At 36.5% G+C, this 22,402-nt stretch overlaps 1 protein-coding gene across 1 annotated transcript; it reads right to left on the bottom strand.

The window, feature by feature from the left end:
* Positions 1-2,111: 2,111 nt before the first annotated feature.
* LOC140920411 (uncharacterized) lies at positions 2,112-18,770 on the bottom strand. Its single transcript, XM_073368685.1, has 12 exons — positions 18,684-18,770; positions 18,428-18,596; positions 18,127-18,157; positions 17,946-18,036; positions 17,862-17,883; positions 17,604-17,747; positions 17,447-17,521; positions 16,779-17,114; positions 11,099-11,312; positions 9,968-10,864; positions 8,714-9,110; positions 2,112-2,162 (listed from the first exon to the last, which is right to left on the bottom strand). The coding sequence occupies exons 1-12, from the start codon at positions 18,768-18,770 to the stop codon at positions 2,112-2,114; spliced, it is 2,514 nt and encodes an 837-aa protein (XP_073224786.1).
* Positions 18,771-22,402: the final 3,632 nt, after the last annotated feature.

The following is a 22,402-nucleotide window of genomic DNA, read 5'->3' as shown; positions in this document are numbered from 1 at the left end:
TTTCGCTACTTGTAAATTATAATGACTCAATTATTTATCTAAAGGTATTACCTTATTTAATTATCTGATTTAGTTTAATTTCTTTTGGAAAAAAAAATACACCCTCGCTTTGAAAATCAGGCAGAATCAAGAAAGAGGGGTCTCGGTTAACCTCTCAGGTTAAAGGCAGAATCATTTAATTAGACACTCCAACTATTGGTGAAATATTGCAACTCCCATTTGAGGGTGAGAAATTTAGGCCAGGAAATTTATGTGAATGGGAAAACATCACCAAATACGATGCTTATGTCTCGTTGTGTCGATTTGACAAGGATACCATGGAACGAAAGAGATCACATGTTGGTTCATAATTTGGTTGGCAATAGTATGGAGTTGGAAATCTAACCGTTGACTATAGACTCTTGCATTACTTTCTGAGTTATATTATGGTTCCTAAGGCTGGAAATTACTCTCAGATTTCTGAGTTTGAACTTCAGATTATGTATTACATGTCTGAAGGATATTCACTCAACTGGTCGTATTTTGTCCGCTCCGTCTTATTTGCTTCAAAGGATGCTATTGGTTTACCTTATGCTAAGGAAGTCACTAGAATTTTGGATAACTTTAAAGTGGATTTTTCCGGCGAAGTCATGTATAAACCATCCAAGGGAAATCTACTTGATTTAAGTGTGCTTCCAAGTATGAAAATCATGTGGAATGAACAACTTCAGGCATATGTTCATAAAGGTGATATTGGCCAATCCTCTACTGTTGCCCAAGAGGAAGAAGATGCATAAGCAACAACATCTGATGCTGATCATGTTTCTAACTGCATGGTCATGGACAAACTGAACTCTTTGCAAACATTCATCACTACCCAATTTCATAACATGGACACCTCTATCAACACACGTTTTCAAACAATAGAGACCACTATTGCCCTCAACCATGATACCTTATTGCATGAACTCAATGGGCTATCCGTCAAAATCGATCACCTTCACCTCCCATCGGATGATGACATGTAGATCGATACTAGGAATGTATTTATTGTAGTTCGTTTAATGTTTTATGTTGTTATTGTTAAAACATCTCGACTATATCTTTCTATTATGATGTACTAAGTTGAACATGATTTTGTTTTCATTATGTGATGCTCCTTTGTTTACCTTGTGTGATGTTTCACTATATTAGTATTTGTATGCTTGAATTGTACTTTCTATTTTTCCTTCTTTTGGATCATGTCAAAAGGGGGAGAAAATTTGGTATATTGTTGTTGCTAAAAATCATGGCATGAACTCAAGATCAACGGGGGAGTACACATGAATTCCGGGAGAGAAATGTTTAAACTTTCAAACGTGTTAAAGTCTATCCAAATAACAAGTTTTGTCATAATAAAAAAGGGGGAGAATGTAAAATACATGTTTTTGATGAAGACAAAGACCAAGAAATGTGTTCAAAGATACAAAGATAAAAAAGAAGTCAAATAATCAAAGTCAACCATGTTCACACAAATTAGAAGATATATAATTTAAAGATACATGATACAATCTAATATGCTTATATTTCAAATACTTATGAGAGCCTTTCATTTTAGCATATGCATCAAAAGGATTTTCAAAGTGTCAAAATATATAAATAATGTTTGAAAATAATATTTTTGGCAACTACAGACAAGTCAGTAGCTAAAACTGAACATCTATATTCGACTACGAGATTGTGTAATCGAATACGAGTGCTAAGTCAGTAGCTAAAACTGAACATCTGTATTCGAATACGGGACAGTGTGTTCGAATATGAGTGCTAAGTCAGTAGCTAAAACTGCACATTTGTATTCGACTACAACCTGGTGTAGCCGAATACAAAACCAAGTCAGTGGCCAAGTTCAAACATCTGTATTCGAATACAAGAATGTGTATTCGAATACAAGCTTCAAAATTCAAATAAAACTGAACGTTAAAAGGATGTGTATTCGATGACACACAAGTTGTAGTCGAATACAACTAGAAACAATGCAATTTTTCAATTCTGAAATGGTTCTGGATCATTGCATTTCTTCATCAAACCTCTAGGAACGATGGCCACTGATCTGAATTGATGTCTATGGAGTATAAATACCCAATAACATTAGTTTAATCAAAGTCAATCCTACTACCAAACCTTGTAAAACTTTGAACAACTTTCTGAAATATTCTCAAAGATATTTTTCATATTTCAAGTACTCGCATTACATTTTCACATCATTGAGAAATGTTATGTAGTATACTTGAAATATTATTGGATTGATATCATTGTACAACTTTTATACTCAGTTTCTTAGTCAAGAACATTTGTTAAAAAGATCATTGAAATTATTGAAAGTAGTATACTTTCTTTAAGTATTGTAATCTAAGATAGTGGTGTGCTATCTTAAGAAGTGTGTTAGAAGTTTGTAGCAGAGATCCTAGGGTGGGCTTGTACATATTCTAACATTAATGGAAAAATCTCTTGTGGTGTGCAAGAGGACTGGATGTACCCTTTGTCATAAGGGGAACCACAATAATATCTTTGTGTTCATTATTTTTCTGCCACTTATCTTGTTCATACATTATATTAAATCAGAAAAATCGATCACTAAATCTCTAAAAACAAGAAAATTTCTAAACACCTAATCCCCCCACCCCCCTTTAGGTGCACCTCTGTTCTTACATAATTGATTATATCAAGGAAGCTCAAAGTCAAGACTCATACTTGGTGAATATCGTAAATAATGTTCATAATGATAAAATTTCAGACTTTTCGGTTGATTCTAATGGTGTGTAGAGGTTGAAGTCTCGATTTTGTGTTCCAAATGTTGGTGGCTTAAGAAGGAAAACTTTAGAGGAGGCTCATCATTCTTCTTAATCTATTCACCTAGGTTCGAATAAGATGTATCAAGACTTGAGAGAGTTGTATTGGTGCGAAGGGTGTTGGTTGGTATGACCTCGAAATAATCGGAATGTATCAGTTCTTTAAGAAATTAAATCAATTTCATACACACAGCGAAATTAAATTGCGGCATACAAGATTAGCAATTGCAAGTAGATGGATAAGAGATTAACCAAGATGCATGCAAGTCAAATTATCAGTTTAAACAATATTACCCAATACAGAATATGTTTAACATGCATCTAATATTAATCACACATACAAATATTGCAAGATAGAAAATTAAAGGAGTTAAGGGTTAGAGAAGATTGCACCAAGAATTTATCCTGGTTCAGTTGTCAACGAGACAACCTACATCCAGTCCTGACAATCCAATCGGATTTCAGATTTTCTTCTCCAATAGAAAGAATCAATTACAGATTGTCCAGTTTCATCCCCGAAACCTATCTATCTTAATGATCTCTTTCCTATTGATCACCCTCTGATCCTTGTAGACACTCAGCAGTCTAACACAGAATCACAGTGCGACTGTTTCTTGTTGAGCTCTCTCACCCAAGAAAGTAGCCACCAGTTTCAAGCTGGCTTTTCTCGCTTTCGTTTCTTTTCAAAGTATTATTACAAACTGAATAAAGGAAGAACAAAGAAAGAAGTCTTCAATCTTGGTCAATGTGACTTCTCACGAATCTGGATATTCAAGGATTGTTCATGAGAACCTTGTCTTTCAAGATCACTTTTCCAGCTCTCTTATTGATTGTTGATAATCTCTTTGGCTGTGATCTGAAAAAGCAATCTCAGTATGTTAACAATGTGTTGTTGAGAGTTCTTTTGTATATCAAGAATATTCAAAGTGTTTATCAGATTGTTATTGAAAGAATGATTGAAGACAATTTATATAGTTTCTGAAAAACATCTTAATAAATCGATTTGCCAATCGATTTCTTAAAGTAATAAAAATAGGTCTAATCGATTTGCCAATCGATTATCGCGTGTCTTGTTTTTCTTGAATCTTGAAACTACATAAGCCAATCGATTTACCAATCGATTCTTTAAACAACATTTTTCAGTGATTATGTTAAGACTTATATGCATCGATTTCGTAATCGATTGCAGATGTTATGTTCAAAGTAAAACACATACCAATCGATTTCGTAATCGATTTATTAAGTTTTCATAATCGATTAACAAATACTCAGAATCGATTTGGCCACAAGCTCAGAGTTCACTGTGATTTTCAAAAAGTTCTTTCAATCGATTTGCCAATCGATTGTGTTTAAGTCAGTGACTCAGCTATTTTGATGTTAATCGACGTGCCAATCGATTTGTATGTATTTGTCTGAAAACGTTCTTACCTGGGGTTTAGTTCAATCGATTTCCCAATCGATTGCAACCAAACTTAACTTGATTGAAATTTCACACAATAGATTGTCCAATCGATTGTGTTTGTCACAGGGAAAGTTATTTTGTAAATAGTATTTAAGCAATCGATTTGCCAATCGATTACCCTCAAAACTGGAGTGTCACTGTGACTTGTACAATCGATTTCCCAATCGATTTATTTCAATCAGGTTTACTTTGTGAAATGTATAATCGATTCGTCAATCGATTAGCTTGTAAAACAGGGTGCCACTGACTTGTGCAGTTTTCATTTCTAATTTAGTCAGTCGATTGCCCAATCGATTATACCATCACAAACAGTTGTGTTTCCTTACACCCTTGTTATGAAATCGATTTCCCAATCGATTTACTCAGTCAAAAATCAACTTTTGTTGATTTCTTGTGTTCCAAGCAATATGTTCCAAGTGTGTAGGATTGGATTGTTGTTCCTGAAATCTTGCTCAATTCAAATATTAGATTTATCATATGATGTATGAACATTGTATGTTTGTTAATTGTGTCAAAATTAGGATTCAAAGGACTAAAGTCCAACAAAGGGATGAAGAGATACATAGCAAATTTTGTCTCTAAGTTCTTAGTGTCAACAAGTAAAGGATGAGCACTAAAAGCATGCGAGGGTTACTTCAACCTGTTGAAATACTTGAGTGGAAGTGGGAAGGCATCGCTATAGATTTTTTCATATGATTACCACGAACCTAAAAGGGTTATTGTAACACCCCGTTTTTCAAAGTGAGAGTGTATTTTTTTTTCAAAAGAAATTAAACTGAAACAGAGAAATACACAAGAAAATGCCTTTGGATAAATAATTGAGTCATTATAATTTACAAGCAGTGGAAAAGTTTCTCCAAATATAAATCCAAAGCATTTACACAACAACAAATGGTACATGAGACCCATTCAAATAAGATGTCAAACTGACAATATTAGTATAAGTACAGTTTTCCAAATCAAAATACTCCAACCCAAAAAGTAGGACGTCTAGTCCCTATACATCAACCTAATCTGATCATCCTACAAAAAACTATACACCCTGAGTGACCTCCACGCGCCCCGTGAGATCCTCCTAACGTAGCTGCAGTCAAGCGTTCCCATCTCCATTCCCGTCCGTAGGGTACGAACCGGTAGGATCGTCCTGACTCTCATCTGAGGGAAAAGCCCAGATTTCCACAATAATTGTAAAGGGTCACCAACCGAAATTAACAGATAACACATAACATTTAAGTTTTAAATGCACAAAATAACCTTTCAACTAAGCATGCACCTTAAAAGGATTTTCCATATGCTAAAAGTTCATATATTGCTTGCGAATTAACAATGAACTCAAAATGAAGTTCTCAAACCATCAATACATAACTGACCAAAGCATGGATAAATCAATTGAGCAATCGATTATCTAACTCAAAATAAGTACTTTTGCTGAGCCAATCGATTGCCAAATCGATTTGGTCAGTTCTGCTGAGTTTCTGCATGACCAAATCGATTTCTAAGTCGATTTTGTCAGTTTTGATGAGTCCCTGTGTTGCCAAATCGATTTCCAAATCGATTTTGGCAGTTTTGCTGAGTTCCTGCCTCTCTGCCAATCGATTTCCAAATCGATTTCTTAAAAGATTTTGAAAGATATATTTATACAATCGATTGGCAAATCGATTAGGTTAAAATAGTGAACTTCCTGCAACTCATCCAATCGATTGGGAAATCGATTTCCCTGCTTATTCTTCCAAAAATACTTAAACTAATTCAATCACACTCACACATAACTCCAAAACTTAACACTTAGCAAAGCCCACACAATCACCACGAACACTTAGCAATTTCTACGCGATTACCACGGCAATTGGGATCTCGATAACCATCATACTTACACACAATAATCAACACATAACACTTAGCATTTTCAACGCAATTAACACGATAAATCAAATTCAAATCACTCAATCATAAACTCAAATCAAATACGACTCGCGTGCCAAGCACCCTAATGCAATGCGTATATGCCAAAATGCATGGACTCGGAATTCCAAACCAAAACCCTCCTCGAAGGGCCGTAAATCATAATTGTACCGCCTATCGCAGGCCAAAGTACCAATTACCGAGGTGCCACCTATCACGGGTCAGCACGATTTACTAAAAAGCGTAAATCATAAACGTACCACCTATCACGGGTCAGTACAGTTTACCGAGGTGTCACCTATCACGGGTCAACACGATTTACTAAAAGAAAAAGCGGAAATCGTAAATGTACCACCTATCACGGGTCAGTACAGTTACCATGGTGTCACCTATCACGGGTCAACACGATTTACTAAAAGAAAAAGCGGAAATCGTAAATGTACCACCTATCACGGGTCAGTACAGTTACCATGGTGTCACCTATCACGGGTCAACACGATTTACTAAAAGAAAAAGCGGGAATCGTAAACGTACCGCCTATCACAGACCAGTACTGTTTACCGAGGTGCCACCTATCACGGGTCAGCACAATCCACCAAAAATGTAAATCGTAAATGTACCACCTATCACGGGTCAGTACAGTTACCATGGTGTCACCTATCACGGGTCAACACGATTTACTAAAAGAAAAAGCGGGAATCGTAAATGTACCACCTATCACGGGTCAGTACAGTTTACCGAAGTGTCACCTATCACGGGTCAACACGATTTACTAAAATATAAATCGCAAACGTACAACCTATCACGGGTCCGTACAATTTACCAAGGTGCCACCTATCACGGGTCAGCACAATTCACCAAAAATATAAATCGTAAATGTACCACCTATCACGGGTCAGTACAGTTTACCGAGGTGTCACCTATCACGGGTCAACACAATTTACCAATGAAATGCATGAGCATACACAGACTCCATTCACAACAATCGTTAAGCAAATGCAGATATTAAAAGATTCCCCATTTTTAATACCCATTTAACTTAAACGACTTTCAAACAACATTAATTAAATAAGTCATTAAGAGATTCCCCGTTCTTAATACCGATTTAACTTAATGATTTTCAAAACAAAACGTTAAGCAAACAGTCATATTAAGAGATTCCCCATTCTTAATACTCATTTACCGAAACGATTTTCAAAAACGATAGTTAAGTAACCGAGACATTAAGAGATTCCCCATTCTCAACGCCCAGTTAACTTAAACATTTTCCTCAAATACACATTAAGTAAACCGAGGTATTAAAAGATTCCCCATTTTTAATACCCATTTACTTAAACGACTTTCAAACAACATTAATTAAATAAGTCATTAAGAGATTCCCCGTTCTTAATACCGATTTAACTTAATGATTTTCAAAACAAAACGTTAAGCAAACAGTCATATTAAGAGATTCCCCATTCTTAATACTCATTTACCGAAACGACTTTCAAACAACATTAATTAAATAAGTCATTAAGAGATTCCCCGTTCTTAATACCGATTTAACTTAATGATTTTCAACCGTTTTTCTTTGTTTTCGAATCAAAGAGGAAGAGTGAAGTTAAGAAATCCTTATCCTAACACTCACCAAGCTTTGGGTTTCTAAGCTTGAAGAAAGAAAGCAAAGAAGGACGAAAATGGAGGAGAAGAAGGAAATTGGTGCGCGTGAGTGACAGAGGAAGGAGATGGAAAAATCAGATTTTCCTATCTTTCTTTTTCTTTCCTTTGTTTTTCCTTTCTTCCTTTTTCCTTCTTTCCTTTTTATATCCTTTTCTTTTCCCTTTCCTTCCTTCTATTTTCCTTTCTTTTTCCCTCCAACCAAACATAAATATATATTAAATATAACTTAACAAATATCTCAAAATATCTAGATATTTGTTAAATTACCATTTCACCCGTAACGCATTAAATTCTCCGTAAAGGATTCACCGCAGTTAATTTAATTTTTTGATTATAAAACTCCAAAATATTATTAACTTTGGCTTAAAAGCCTCCGAGCCAAAATCCAAAATTACATAAAAATACATAAAGTGTACTTTAAAATTATGGGTCTTACATTACTACCCCCCTAAAATTAGTTTCGTCCTCGAAACTATGCGTCGATAAATAACTCTGGGTGTTGTTCTCTCATCTTGCTCTCTAATTCCCAAGTCGCATCTCCAGTAATTAGGTTCTAGATCACCTTGACCAATGAAACATCCTTAGTCCTCAATCGCTTGATCTTTCGGTCATCAATTCTCACAGGTGGTACTTCGAACGACAGGTTATCCTTTAGCTGGATTGTGTCTAGTTCGATCACATGAGATGGATCTGCGAGATATTTCCTCAATTGTGGCACATGAAATACGTCATGAATATTGGACAGTATCGGAGGTAATGCAATCCGGTAAGCAACCGGCCCAATTCGTGCAGAAATCTGATATGGTCCAATAAATTTCGGAGTCAACTTCTTCGATTTCAAGGCTCTACCTACTCCAGTAGTAGGTGTGACTCTCAGAAATACATGGTCACCCTGTTCGAATTCCAGAAGTCTGTGACGCTTGTCCGCGTAAATCTTCTGACGATCTTGTGAAACCTTCATTTTCTCCTTGATCTTCCTCACCTTAGCCGTAGTCTGTTGCACCATCTCTGGTCCGACAATCATATTCTCACCGTCTTTATACCAACACAAGGGCGTTTGACACTTGCGCCCATATAAAGCCTCATATGGTGCCATTCCAATACTTGCGTGGAAACTATTGTTGTAAGTGAATTCAATTAACGGAAGTACATCATCCCAGCTTCCCCTATCATCTAATACACATGCTCTCAACAGATCTTCCAAGGACTGATTCGTCCTTTCAGTCTGTCCGTCCGTTTGTGGATGGTAAGCTGAACTCAATCGTAGCTTCGTTCCCAATGCTTCGTGCAATGCTCCCCAAAAAAATATAATTGTGGATGGTAAGCTGAACTCAATCGTAGCTTCGTTCCCAACGCTTCGTGCAATGCTCCCCAAAAATGCGATGTGAACTTCGGATCACGGTCTGATACAATGCTCGATGGTACCCCGTGTAACCTCACAATTTCAGCAATGTAGATCTCCGTTAGCTGATCTACCTTATAGGTGGTCCTTACCGGCAAAAAGTGAGCAGATTTAGTTAGTCGATCCACTATCACCCATATGGAATCATTCTTTCTCCTTGTCTTTGGTAATCCGGTTATAAAATCCATGGAAATGCTGTCCCACTTCCATTCAGGTATATCTAAAGGTTGCAACATTCCAGCAGGTCGCTGATGTTCCACCTTCGCTTTCTGACAAGTTAGACAAGTGGATACATATTCCGCCACATGTTTCTTCATTCCTGGCCACCAATAATTCTGCCTCAAATCCTGATACATCTTTGTTGCCCCAGGATGAATACTCAGCTTACTCTTATGCGCCTCTTCTAAAATCGTTTTCCGCATATCTGTAATTTCTGGTACACAAATCCTACCATTACACCGCAAAACATTATCAGCCCCAATCTTGAACTCAGTCGTCTTCCCTTGTACTATTAGATTCCTCTTCTCTTGAATTAAGACGTCATCCTGAGAATTCGCAATGTCTTCAAGTAATCCACTCGAGATCTTAATCATTCCGAATTTCAAAATTCCCGGTGCAAACTCTACGTTCAAGTGCAAGTCTCTAAAAGCTTCCCACAACTCTTGTTGTCTAGCCATAATCAGTGAAGACACCGATACACTTCTTCTGCTCAACGCATCAGCCACTACATTGGCCTTCCCAGGGTGGTACTGCAGTGTGAAATCAAAATCCTTGAGAGTCTCCATCCATCGTCTCTGGCGCATGTTCAACTCCTTCTGATCAAACAAATATTTCAAGCTCTTATGGTCGCTGAACACGGTGAACGTGCACCCATATAAATAATGCCTCCAGATCTTTAATGCAAAAACAACCGCGGCAAGCTCCAAATCATGAGTAGGATAGTTCCTTTCGTGAATCTTCAATTGTCTCGAGGCATAAGCCACAGCTTTCTTGTGTTGCATCAGAACACATCCTAACCCTTGGTGAGATGCATCACAATAAACTTCATAGGGTTCTTCTGATTGCGGTAATACCAATACAGGTGAGGTCGTCAACTTTCTCTTTAGTAACTGGAAATTTTCCTCACACTTCTCTGTCCATGCGAACGGTTGATCCTTTCTAGTGAGTTGTGTCAGTGGAGTCACAATCTTAGCAAAACCTTCGATAAACCTCCTGTAGTACCCTGCCAGTCCCACAAAACTTCGTATGTCAGTGACAGTCTGAGGCTGTTTCCAAGCAAGAACCGCCTCAATCTTAGCCGGATCTACAGCGATTCCTTCCTTGGTTATCACATGTCCCAAGAAATTCACTTTCTCTAGCCAAAATTCACACTTCGACAGATTGGCATACAATCGCTTCTCGCGTAAAATCTCAAGAACTTGTCGCAAATGTTCTCCATGCTCTTCTTCGGTCCTTGAATAAATCAATATATCATCAATGAATACCACCACGAATTTATCAAGGAACGAATTAAAGATCCTGTTCATGTAGTCCATGAAAATTGCCGGTGCATTGGTAACTCCGAACGGCATAACCAGGTATTCATAATGTCCGTAGCGGGTTCTGAAAGCTGTTTTCTGAATGTCTCCTTCCCTTACTCGGATCTGATGGTAACCCGACTTCAAGTCAATCTTCGAAAATATCGCGGCCCCTCTCAATTGATCCATCAAATCATCGATTCGTGGCAAAGGATAACGATTCTTGATAGTTGCCTTGTTGAGCTGTCTATAATCCACACATAGGCGCGAGCTTCCGTCCTTCTTCTTAACTAGCAAAACTGGAGCACCCCATGGTGATACACTTGGTCTGATGAATTTCTTCTCCAACAAGTCTTCAATTTGGCCTTTGAGCTCATTTAATTCCAATGGCGACATTCGATAAGGTGCCATTGAAATGGGTCCCGTTCCTGGGTGCAAATCAATGAAGAATTCCACTTCTCTTACCGGTGGCAATCCTGGAATTTCCGTTGGAAATACATCCCGATACTCGTTGACAAGTATCACATCTTCTATTTCCACATTTATCTTTGCCTCTACATTTGCTAGAGACAAAAACTCATGAGTCCCTTCACTTAGCGACACTCGGAGTTTGTTAGCAGCTAAATACTTAACAACTCCTGGTTCGGGGAAAAGAACCAATTTCCGAGCACAATCCAAGATCACATAGTGATAAGACATCCAATCCATACCGAGGATGACCTCGAGTGATTGTAGCGGTAAACAAATTAGATTAACCAAGAAATCCCTATTCTGAATAGTCATTCGACAATGTAAACATGCTGAATTTACGGTTAAGGTCTTAGCAGGCGTGGAAACAACCAAATCAAAAGGTAAAGCAGACACAGATAACTTCAAGCGATTCACACAGTCCATAGCAATGAAGGAATGGGTTGCCCCCGAATCAAAGAGTGCAGTTAGAGTGTTACCTGCAATCTCACAATCACGCTGAATCAGATTACCAGATGGATTTCCCTCTTCAGCATTCACACAATAAATGCGTCCTCTAGCAGTAGGACGGGTAGCCCTAGCTACATTCACCACTGGTTCCACCTTTGGAGCCGTGCACTCCCTTGCCATGTGCCCCGACTTCTGACAATTGTGACAGATGGGGATGTTAGTGGTACAAGCACTAGCATAGTGTCCTTCTTTCCCACATCGGAAACATCGAAGCACTTGCCCCATTTGCCTTCCGAAATTCTGGTTCCCTGGGCGACTCGGTCCACCGTTGTTATTCTGGGGGCGATTATAAGGTTTAGCCACTTGTTTTCCCCTATTCTGATAAGTCGCCCGACTAGGGCCTCCCGAATTAAAATTCCCAACTCGGCTAGCCCTCTTGTTCTTCATATCTTCCACTTCTCTACATTTCTCTACCAGTGCTTGGAAACGTTGAATTCCCAAAGGTAAGACGGAATCTTGAATCTCATACTTCAATCCGTCTTGGAAACGATGACACATGAACGGTTCATCAATTTCTTCACGGAAGAACCTGAAATGCCTCGATAGTGATTCAAATTTAGCAGCATACTCGCCCACAGTCAGGCTCCCCTGGTGAAGTTTCAGAAAGTCGTCACCCAACTTAGTCCTGGTACTCATCGGAAAGTATTTGTCTAAAAACTTTCTTTTGAACGATTCCCAGTTCACCTCCTCGTGGGCTGCTCCCATCAACAACCTTGCACTCCTCCACCAGTATTCAGCATCCCCTAGCAACATATACGTGGCATAGCTGACCTTCACTCCAGCCTGGCAATTTATCATTTCAAAGATCTTCTCCACTTCTTGGATCCATTGATCCGCCTTCTCTGAATTTTCATCCCCCTTAAACTTAGGAGGATTGTAACGAAGGAAGTCTTCTAACCCTCTTGACTCTACAGCACGGATCTCTCTTCCCCTCTTTTCAAGATCCCGTTGAGTCTTGGCAGCGGTCTGTGCAGCGACAGAAGCAGCCATGTTGTTCATAGCCTCCGCCATTTGGTCATTCCTAGCGTTGGCTCTCGGAGCGTCATTCCTTCTGGGTTCCTATAAAACCATCATCAAGTAGAGTCTTAACACTACTTCAAATAACTCCAAACTAACATCCGACTAAAACAACACAAAAAAAATATATTGGACTTGACAACTCAAGTCACCTAAACCGACACATGATCAGATGACAACTCCCAACTTATAGGTCGACCTACAATCTATAACCAAGGTTCCACAGCTCCCAAAGAAAACTAAACCAAAGCTCTGATACCACAATGTAACACCCCGTTTTTCAAAGTGAGAGTGTATTTTTTTTTTCAAAAGAAGTTCAACTGAAACAGAGAAATACACAAGAAAATGCCTTTGGATAAATAATTGAGTCATTATAATTTACAAGCAGCGGAAAATTTTCTCCAAATATAAATCCAAAGCATTTACACAACAACAAATGGTACATGAGACCCATTCAAATAAGATGTCAAACTGACAATATTAGTATAAGTACAGTTTTCCAAATCAAAATACTCCAACCCAAAAAGTAGGACGTCTAGTCCCTATACATCAACCTAATCTGATCATCCTACCAAAAACTATACACCCTGAGTGATCTCCACGCGCCCCGTGAGATCCTCCTAACGTAGCTGCAGTCAAGCGTTCCCATCTCCATTCCCGTCCGTAGGGTACGAACCGGTAGGATCGTCCTGACTCTCATCTGAGGGAAAAGCCCAGATTTCTACAATAATTGTAAAGGGTCACCAACCGAAATTAACAGATAACACATAACATTTAAGTTTTAAATGCACAAAATAACCTTTCAACTAAGCATGCACCTTAAAAGGATTTTCCATATGCTAAAAGTTCATATAATGCTTGACAATTAACAATGAACTCAAAATGAAGTTCTCAAACCATCAAGTAATACATAACTGACCAAAGCATTGATAAATCAATTGAGCAATCGATTATCTAACTCAAAATAAGTACTTTTGCTGAGCCAATCGATTGCCAAATCAATTTAAGAGATTCCCCATTCTTAATACTCTTTTAACTTAAACGATTTCCGAAACGAATATTAAGTAAACAAGATATTAAGAGATTCCCCATTCTTAATACTCTTTTAACTTAAACGATTTCCGAAACGAATATTAAGTAAACAAGATATTAAGAGATTCCCCATTCTTAATACTCTTTTAACTTAAACGATTTCCGAAACGAATATTAAGTAAACAAGATATTAAGAGATTCCCCATTCTTAATACTCTTTTAACTTAAACGATTTCCGAAACGAATATTAAGTAAACAAGATATTAAGAGATTCCCCATTCTTAATACTCTTTTAACTTAAACGATTTCCGAAACGAATATTAAGTAAACAAGATATTAAGAGATTCCCCATTCTTAATACTCTTTTAACTTAAACGATTTCCGAAACGAATATTAAGTAAACAAGATATTAAGAGATTCCCCATTCTTAATACTCTTTTAACTTAAACGATTTCCGAAACGAATATTAAGTAAACAAGATATTAAGAGATTCCCCATTCTTAATACTCTTTTAACTTAAACGATTTCCGAAACGAATATTAAGTAAACAAGATATTAAGAGATTCCCCATTCTTAATACTCTTTTAACTTAAACGATTTCCGAAACGAATATTAAGTAAACAAGATATTAAGAGATTCCCCATTCTTAATACTCTTTTAACTTAAACGATTTCCGAAACGAATATTAAGTAAACAAGATATTAAGAGATTCCCCATTCTTAATACTCTTTTAACTTAAACGATTTCCGAAACGAATATTAAGTAAACAAGATATTAAGAGATTCCCCATTCTTAATACTCTTTTAACTTAAACGATTTCCGAAACGAATATTAAGTAAACAAGATATTAAGAGATTCCCCATTCTTAATACTCTTTTAACTTAAACGATTTCCGAAACGAATATTAAGTAAACAAGATATTAAGAGATTCCCCATTCTTAATACTCTTTTAACTTAAACGATTTCCGAAACGAATATTAAGTAAACAAGATATTAAGAGATTCCCCATTCTTAATACTCTTTTAACTTAAACGATTTCCGAAACGAATATTAAGTAAACAAGATATTAAGAGATTCCCCATTCTTAATACTCTTTTAACTTAAACGATTTCCGAAACGAATATTAAGTAAACAAGATATTAAGAGATTCCCCATTCTTAATACTCTTTTAACTTAAACGATTTCCGAAACGAATATTAAGTAAAGTAGACATTAAGAGATTCCCCATTCTTAATACTCATTTAATTTAATGATTTTCAAAACAAAACATTAAGTAACCGAGACATTAAGAGATTCCCCATTCTTAACGCCCAGTTAACTTAAACGATTTTTCAAAACAACATTAAGTAACCCAGACATTAAGAGATTCCACATTCTTAATATCCAGTTAACTTAAACGATTTTCACAAACACACATTAAGTAAACCGAGATATTAAAAGATTCCCCATTTTTAATACTCGTTTAACTCTAATGGTTTTCAAATTTCACAACAAAACCAACTCAAAACATTTTATCAAATTCAATTCACAATCCACACCAAAACACATCAAATTTCATCGATATTAACTTAGAACCCGTCAAATACGACGAACACAAATCAACACAACATAACACCCAAATACATCAGACTTCATTTACTCATAATCATACACAATGACTTCAAATTCATTTACCACGAAACATTCATCAATATAAACAAAACCTAACTCTAAGGTTTTACCCGTAACGCATTAGATTCGTTTTCCCCCAAATCAATACTCAAACCCTAACAAGATCCTTTCCACACAATCACAGATAAGTCCCTAAATGCAAACTAAAAGTTTGGAAGGAGCCCTTACCTTAACGTTAGCTTTAACGTGGGTTTCCGGTACCGCGAGTAAAATCGGTAAAAATCTTCGCTCGCAACGTTGCCTCCAAATTGGTCCCCTAGCACCGTAGCATGGTAGTGAGCAACTTTTCCTTCTAATTCTTCGCGAAACGAAGCTTAGATCTAGGAGAAACAGAGGGATTTGTGTTTGAATCTCTAATACCGTTTTTCTTCGTTTTCGAATCAAAGAGGAAGAGTGAAGTTAAGAAATCCATATCCTAACACTCACCAAGCTTTGGGTTTCTAAACTTGAAGAAAGAAAGCAAAGAAGGACGAAAATGGAGGAGAAGAAGGAAATTGGTGCGCGTGAGTGACAGAGGAAGAAGATGGAAAAATCAGATTTTCCTTCCTTTCTTTTTCTTTCCTTTGTTTTTCCTTTCATCCTTTTTCCTTCTTTCCTTTTTATATCCTTTTCTTTTCCCTTTCCTTCCTTCTATTTTCCTTTCTTTTTCCCTCCAACCAAACATAATTATATATTAAATATAACTTAACAAATATCTCAAAATATCTAGATATTTGTTAAATTACCGTTTCACCCGTAACGCATTAAATTCTCCGTAAAGGATTCACCGCAGTTAATTTAATTTATTCATCGACGAGTAATTCCAAACGACATCAAAATAACTTTTTGATCATATAAACTTCAAAATATTATTAACTTTGGCTAAAAAGCCTCCGAGCCCAAAATCCAAAATACATAAAAATACATAAAGTGTACTTTAAAATTATGGGTCTTACAGTTATGACTCATTGTGGGTGATTATAGATTGGTTGACCAAATCTGCACACTTTTTGCATGTGAAGACTACTTATACTGCATCCCAATATGCTAAACTTTATTTAGGCGAAATTGTCTCTTTGCATTGTGTACCAGTGTCTATTATTTCTGACCGAGGGACTCAATTTACTACTCAATTTTGGAATTCGATCCAAACTTCATTAGGAACTCGTTTGAAACTTAGCACGGCTTTTCATCCTAAAACAGATAGCCAGTCTGAAAAGACTACATAGATATTGGAAGATATGCTTCGTGCTTGTGTTCTCGATCTTGGAGGTAGTAAGGATCAACATTTTCCCTTGATGGAATTTGCATGCAATAATAGTTATCAAGGGAAAAACTTTTATCCTAATTACCTCCAAGCTCGAGAACACAAGTAGGAAGCATATCTTCCAATATCTGTATAGTCCTTTCAGACCGACCATCTTTTTGAGGATGAAAAGACGTGCTAAGCTTCAAACGAGTTCCTATTAAAGTTTGGAGCGGCTTCCAAAATTGAGCAGTGAATTGGGCCCCACGGTCAGAAATAATAGACACCGGTACACCATGCAAAAAGCCGATTTCATCTAAATAAAGTTTAGCATATTGAGATGGAGCATAAGTAGTCTTCACATGCAAGAATTGTGTAGATTTGGTCAACCGATCTATAATCACCCACTCCGAGTCATAACCTTTTTGGGTTTGTGGTAATCCTATGACAAAATACATAGTGATGTGTTCCCACTTCCATTCAGGTATTTTAACAGGTTGAAGTAATCATGCATGCTTTTGAAGTTCAGCCTTTACTTGTTGACTCACTAAGCACTTAGACACAAAATCTGCTACGTCTCACTTCATCCCCTCCCACCAATACAATTATCTCAAGTCTTGATACATCTTGTTAGAACCTAGGTAAATAGTATACGAAGAATGATGAGCCTCCTCTAAAATTTTCCTCCATAAGCCCCCAACATTTGGAATACACAATCGAGACTTCAACCTCAAGAGAGCATTAGAATCAATTAAAAAAAAACAAAAATTTTACCATTCTGAACATTATTTACCATATTCACCAAGTATGAGTCTTGTCTTTGAGCTTCCTTGATATCATCAACTATGGCTGGACGAATTTGTACATGGGCTAAAAATAAACTTGTTATGACAATCCAAATTTGCATGATGAAAAGCCAACCAATCCATACCCAAAATCACATTAAAATCTATCAAGTAAATAACAACTAAATCAATTGGCATCACCTTGCCCTTAATAGTGTTATCACAAGAACGATACAATGAGTTAGCAACCAAATTTCCTCCAACAGGTGTAGCCGCAACTAAAGCTTCTTCTAGAAAATATGAAGATTTACCAAGTCGAGTAGCAAACCGCGAGGATACAAATTAATGTGTAGCTCCAAGATCAAACAAAACATGAGCACCTTTGGTACCAATAGAAAGTATACCTGTAACTATTGCATCGGATATCTGAGCATCATGACGAGTCAAAGCAAACACTCGAGCCTAACCTCTTCCAGCTAGTATCAGACCTCTTCCACCAAATCCTCTACCTCTCTGTTGAGATATTCTTGAACCTCTAATATAAGAATTTCAACTTTGTCGCACAAATGCATAATGAGCCTGAGAAGATGCCAAAGATGTTGGTGTGGATGCATAACTAAAGGATGAATGTGTCGTGTGTATAGGAAAATCCCTCTTGATGTGGCCTACTTGGCAACATTGATAGCACACCATACCGTATCTAGAACAGTTTATAAAGTGAAACCTACCACTAATAGAACATTGTGTAACTAAAACATTGGAATGTCTCTAAGGGAAAGTGGATTGTGATGTTGCTCTAGAATCTGATCTACGACTCTATAGTGTTCCAGAAGATTGCCCGCTATGACCACGTCATTGAGACATGAGTCTTTGTTGCCCCTGCTAACCAAACATAGATCCACCACCGCAATTCAGATAGTTATTGTAAGATCCTTCAACCCTTTGTTTTTCCGTGAATCTCGTCTATTACCTTCTTTTTTCTTTTGTCGTTGCTCAATCTGAAGTGTCAAACTCAAAACCTCAGCAAAAGTAGAACAATTATACCCAACCACTGATCTGAATAAGTAATCCTTCAATCCTATGACGAACCTCTTAACACGCATGTCCTCAATTATAGGGTAAGGAGCGTGTCCAGAGAGCTGTGTAAAACGAGCACTATACTATGAAACTGTCATATCTTCCGTTTGCTCTAATCGTTCAAACTCATGAGCTAATCCAGCTCTAACACTCTCAGGAAGAAAACGAGCCATGAACAACTGAGATAACTCTTTCCATGCTAACGGAGGTGACCCCACTTGCCTACCACGTGACATTATATCAAACCAATCATGTGTTGCACCTATTAGCTAAAATGAAGTCAACTCTGCTGCTCTTACTTCAGAACAACCCATTGCTTTCCAAAGCCGCTCTACACTATCAATGAATAGTTGTGGGTCCTCATTTGCACTAGAACCATAAAAAGTAGGGGGTATAAGCTTCATGAAGTCTTGTAAAGTAACCTCGATACCCCTCGTTGCAGCAGTCGTCTGATGCTCAACTTGTCTAACCTCTTGTTGACCATTGGGATTTTCATGCCTTTGATCACCCTCTGGTTGTTGTCCGACGACAACCCCAACAAGTTGTTGCATAACCTGTTGTAATCCCTGCATACCAGCGACAAACTATTATGTGGTTGGATTTATGTGCCTCCTCCTAGGTACCTCAACATCGGCATCAAAGCCATGCCCGCCAGCATTAGCTCTACGCCTATTTCAAGCACAAACTGAAACATGACCTCGTTGACGAGCACCTTGGGCTTGGGCAATTGACTCATCAGCAATATCCATTATAGTTGGATTCCTAGTCTTGGGTGGCATTCTCACCTAATCAAAGGACATTGATAAAAAATTGAACAAGACGACAAGAAAATGTGGAAAGAAAATATGGAAAGATAGTGATGATGAATGTAAATACAGACTCAAAAAACAAATGCAACTCTCATAGAGTGCTAATAGCCATTGCGAGTAAGTTGTGCCCGGGTACACAGTTTACTTACAAGAATATATTATCACCCTATGTTTGAGGCTATTTTTGGATCTACGACCGAGCTCTGATACCAACTTTGTCACGACCCAAAAACTAAATATCGTGACTGGCACATAAGCTATACTCCTAGTCTAGCAACCCTATCAACTAACTTACAATTAAACCACTAAATCGTTCTCAATAACTATTTCAAAAAATATATATATAATTTTTCTCGAAATTTCAACAAAGTATCCTCTATAACTTCAACATTCCCAAATTTATCAGATCCCTGTTTACAGTATTAACTCAGTCTATTTATATTTCAAAGAGTATAATCTAATTGTTTAATACATTTCCCAAAAAGACATTCTAGACTCAAAATAGTTGCAAATTACATCATACTTTACAAAAAAATGGTCGAGACTTGAATCTACTAACAGCTTGCTACTCGGCTGCATGTGAATCTGAACAAAAAAAATAAACAACATGAAGGGGTAAGTAACAAAGACTTAGTGAGGAAGCAAAAATCACCATAAAGAAGGGAAACACAAAAAGACACGAATAATTATTTTACAATCTTATGGGAATTATGTTAAGCAATGCTATCTCAAATATGGATATTTCTCAAGTAAAACGTACACATATAAAATCATTTAAAACTTACAATTTAGTCGTTCAGATATAAATCTTTAAAATCATCATAGAATATCAAACAAGTAAAAATACAAATTCTTGAGAACCAAGAGGCGGTTTCATCTCATTGATGGTCCTTTCCTCCTAAGGGTGGCTCCATCTAAATTAAACTTTTAATTATGATTCTAAAAAGTATTTTGTTGTTTAACATGTGTTTTTGAGTGTATTAATTAAAGGTATACATATTAAAAATATCAACAAAAGATCATGTTGGAAGAAGCAAGATCATTATGATAATCCAAGAACATTCTGGTTAATAAAAACAGAATTCTGGAAAAATGAAGATTGTTCTTCACAGCCTTCAATTTTATCAAACCAAGAGTGTTTCTGCTCGTAAAAGGGAAATAAGACAAGATTGATTTTGATCTGCTAATAAACCCTTCCAAAAAGAAAGATCATATCAGAAATATCCATTTCAAAAAGATTAACCAAGGAAAAAGCTATGCACCATGATCAAACAAGCAAGATCAATCCCCAGATTGATAAAGCAACAAGTACAACCATGACATACGTGATAAGACACAACAATTGCACCTCTTAGTAGTATGCACACGAAACATAGAAAAGCATGACATCTAGCAGCCGCCAAATGTTCTCAAGTTCAGCACTTCTCAAAACAGAAGCGAAGATCGTTCTAATTTTTAAAGCAAGAACATTTATGCTTTAAACAACACTTATCCACTAAAGCTACAATTGGAAAACTAGATTTTCAATGGCTAGATGAGCTGTCATTGTAACACCCCAATTTCTCATTACCTTATTTTAAATAGTATAATGATACAATACTTTTTTTTTATGAGTGTTAATATGTGTTCTAATTTCTTTAGGTGTGTCTGTGTGTTTGCTTTAGTAATTGATTTAAATTATTAATATTAACCATATTTAACTTACAAAAAAATAAATAAAATAAAATAAATAGATATGTATATAGATATAAATAAAATAAAACCAAGAGTTAGCTCTAATATAATGGATTATTATTATTATTATTATTATTATTATTATTATTATTATTATTATTATAATAACTTAGGTTATTATGTAGTATATATATATATAGCCTTCCAAAAAGCTGCATCCCAATCAGAGACGAATAGGAGCCGCATTCACTCAGAGAGGAATAGTGTAACACCCTGATTTTTAAAGCGATGGTGTATTTTTTTTTTTTCAAAAGAAATTAAAATAAAACAGAGAAATAAATAAGGAAATACATTTGGATAAATAATTGAGTCATTATAATTTACAAGCAGCGGAAAAGTTTCTAAAAATATGAATCTAAAGTATTTACACGAAAACAAATAATACATGGAACCTATTTATATAAGATGTCATACTGACAATATTAGTAAAGGTACAGTTTTCCAGTTCAAAATAACGTAATCCAAAAAAAGACATTTGTTCCCTCTATGTCATCCTAATCTGATCATTCTTCAAAAAAAACTATAGCTATACACCCTGAGTGATCTCCACGCTCCCCGTGAGATCCTCCTAACATAGCTCCAGTCAAGCATTCCCATCTATATTCCCATCTGTAGGGTACGAACCGATAGGATCGTCCTGGCTCTCATCTGAGGGCAAAGCCCAGATTTCCACAATAGTTGTAAAGGGTCACCAACCGAAATTAACAATTAACACATAACATTTAAGTTTTAAATGCACAAAGTAACCTTTCAACTAAGCATGCACCTTAAAAGGGTTTTCATATGCTTAAAAGTTCATATAACACTTGCCAAATAAAAATGAAGTCAAAATAAAGTTCTCAATCCATCAAGTAATACATAACTGACCAAGACTTTGATAAATCAATTGAGGAATCTGTTATCTAACTCAAAATAAGAATTTCCATTGAGCCAATCGATTTCCAAATCGATTTCCTGAAGGTTTTTAGTGATATTTGAACTCTGGGCTTAATTCAATCGATTGGGAAATCGATTGAATGAATAACTGAGCCTCTGACTTAATGCCAATCGATTTCCAAATCGATTTTGTCAGTTTTGTTGAATTCTTGTATGGCCAAATCGATTTCCAAATCGATTTCTTAAGTGGTTTTGAAAAACATATTATAAAATCGATTGGCAAATCGATCATGTCAAATTCGGGAAGTCCATGTAACCCATCCAATCGATTGGGAAATCGATTTCCCTGCATACTCTTCCAAAAATACATAAACTAACTCAATCACATTCATACATAATTCCACATCTTAACACTTAGCAATTCCCACATTATCACGGGGACAAATTGG

This window comes from Cicer arietinum, chromosome 5, assembly GCF_000331145.2.
Source record: "Cicer arietinum cultivar CDC Frontier isolate Library 1 chromosome 5, Cicar.CDCFrontier_v2.0, whole genome shotgun sequence".
In the NCBI taxonomy this organism is placed as follows: domain Eukaryota; kingdom Viridiplantae; phylum Streptophyta; class Magnoliopsida; order Fabales; family Fabaceae; genus Cicer; species Cicer arietinum.
This window is presented reverse-complemented; position numbering and strand designations above follow the sequence as displayed.

What these genes read in the sequence shown, in the direction of transcription:
- LOC140920411 (XM_073368685.1), bottom strand. Translation starts at nt 18,770, where the DNA reads ATGTCACGTGGTAGGCAAGTGGGGTCACCTCCGTTAGCATGGAAAGAG. An exon ending in ATCCGATGCAATAGTTACAG is followed by an intron (nt 17,748 to 17,861) that starts GTATACTTTCTA and finishes CATATTTTCTAG; the next exon opens with AAGAAGCTTTAGTTGCGGCT. An exon ending in GGTAAATAATGTTCAGAATG is followed by an intron (nt 17,115 to 17,446) that starts GTAAAATTTTTG and finishes ATTTTGTCATAG; the next exon opens with GATTACCACAAACCCAAAAA.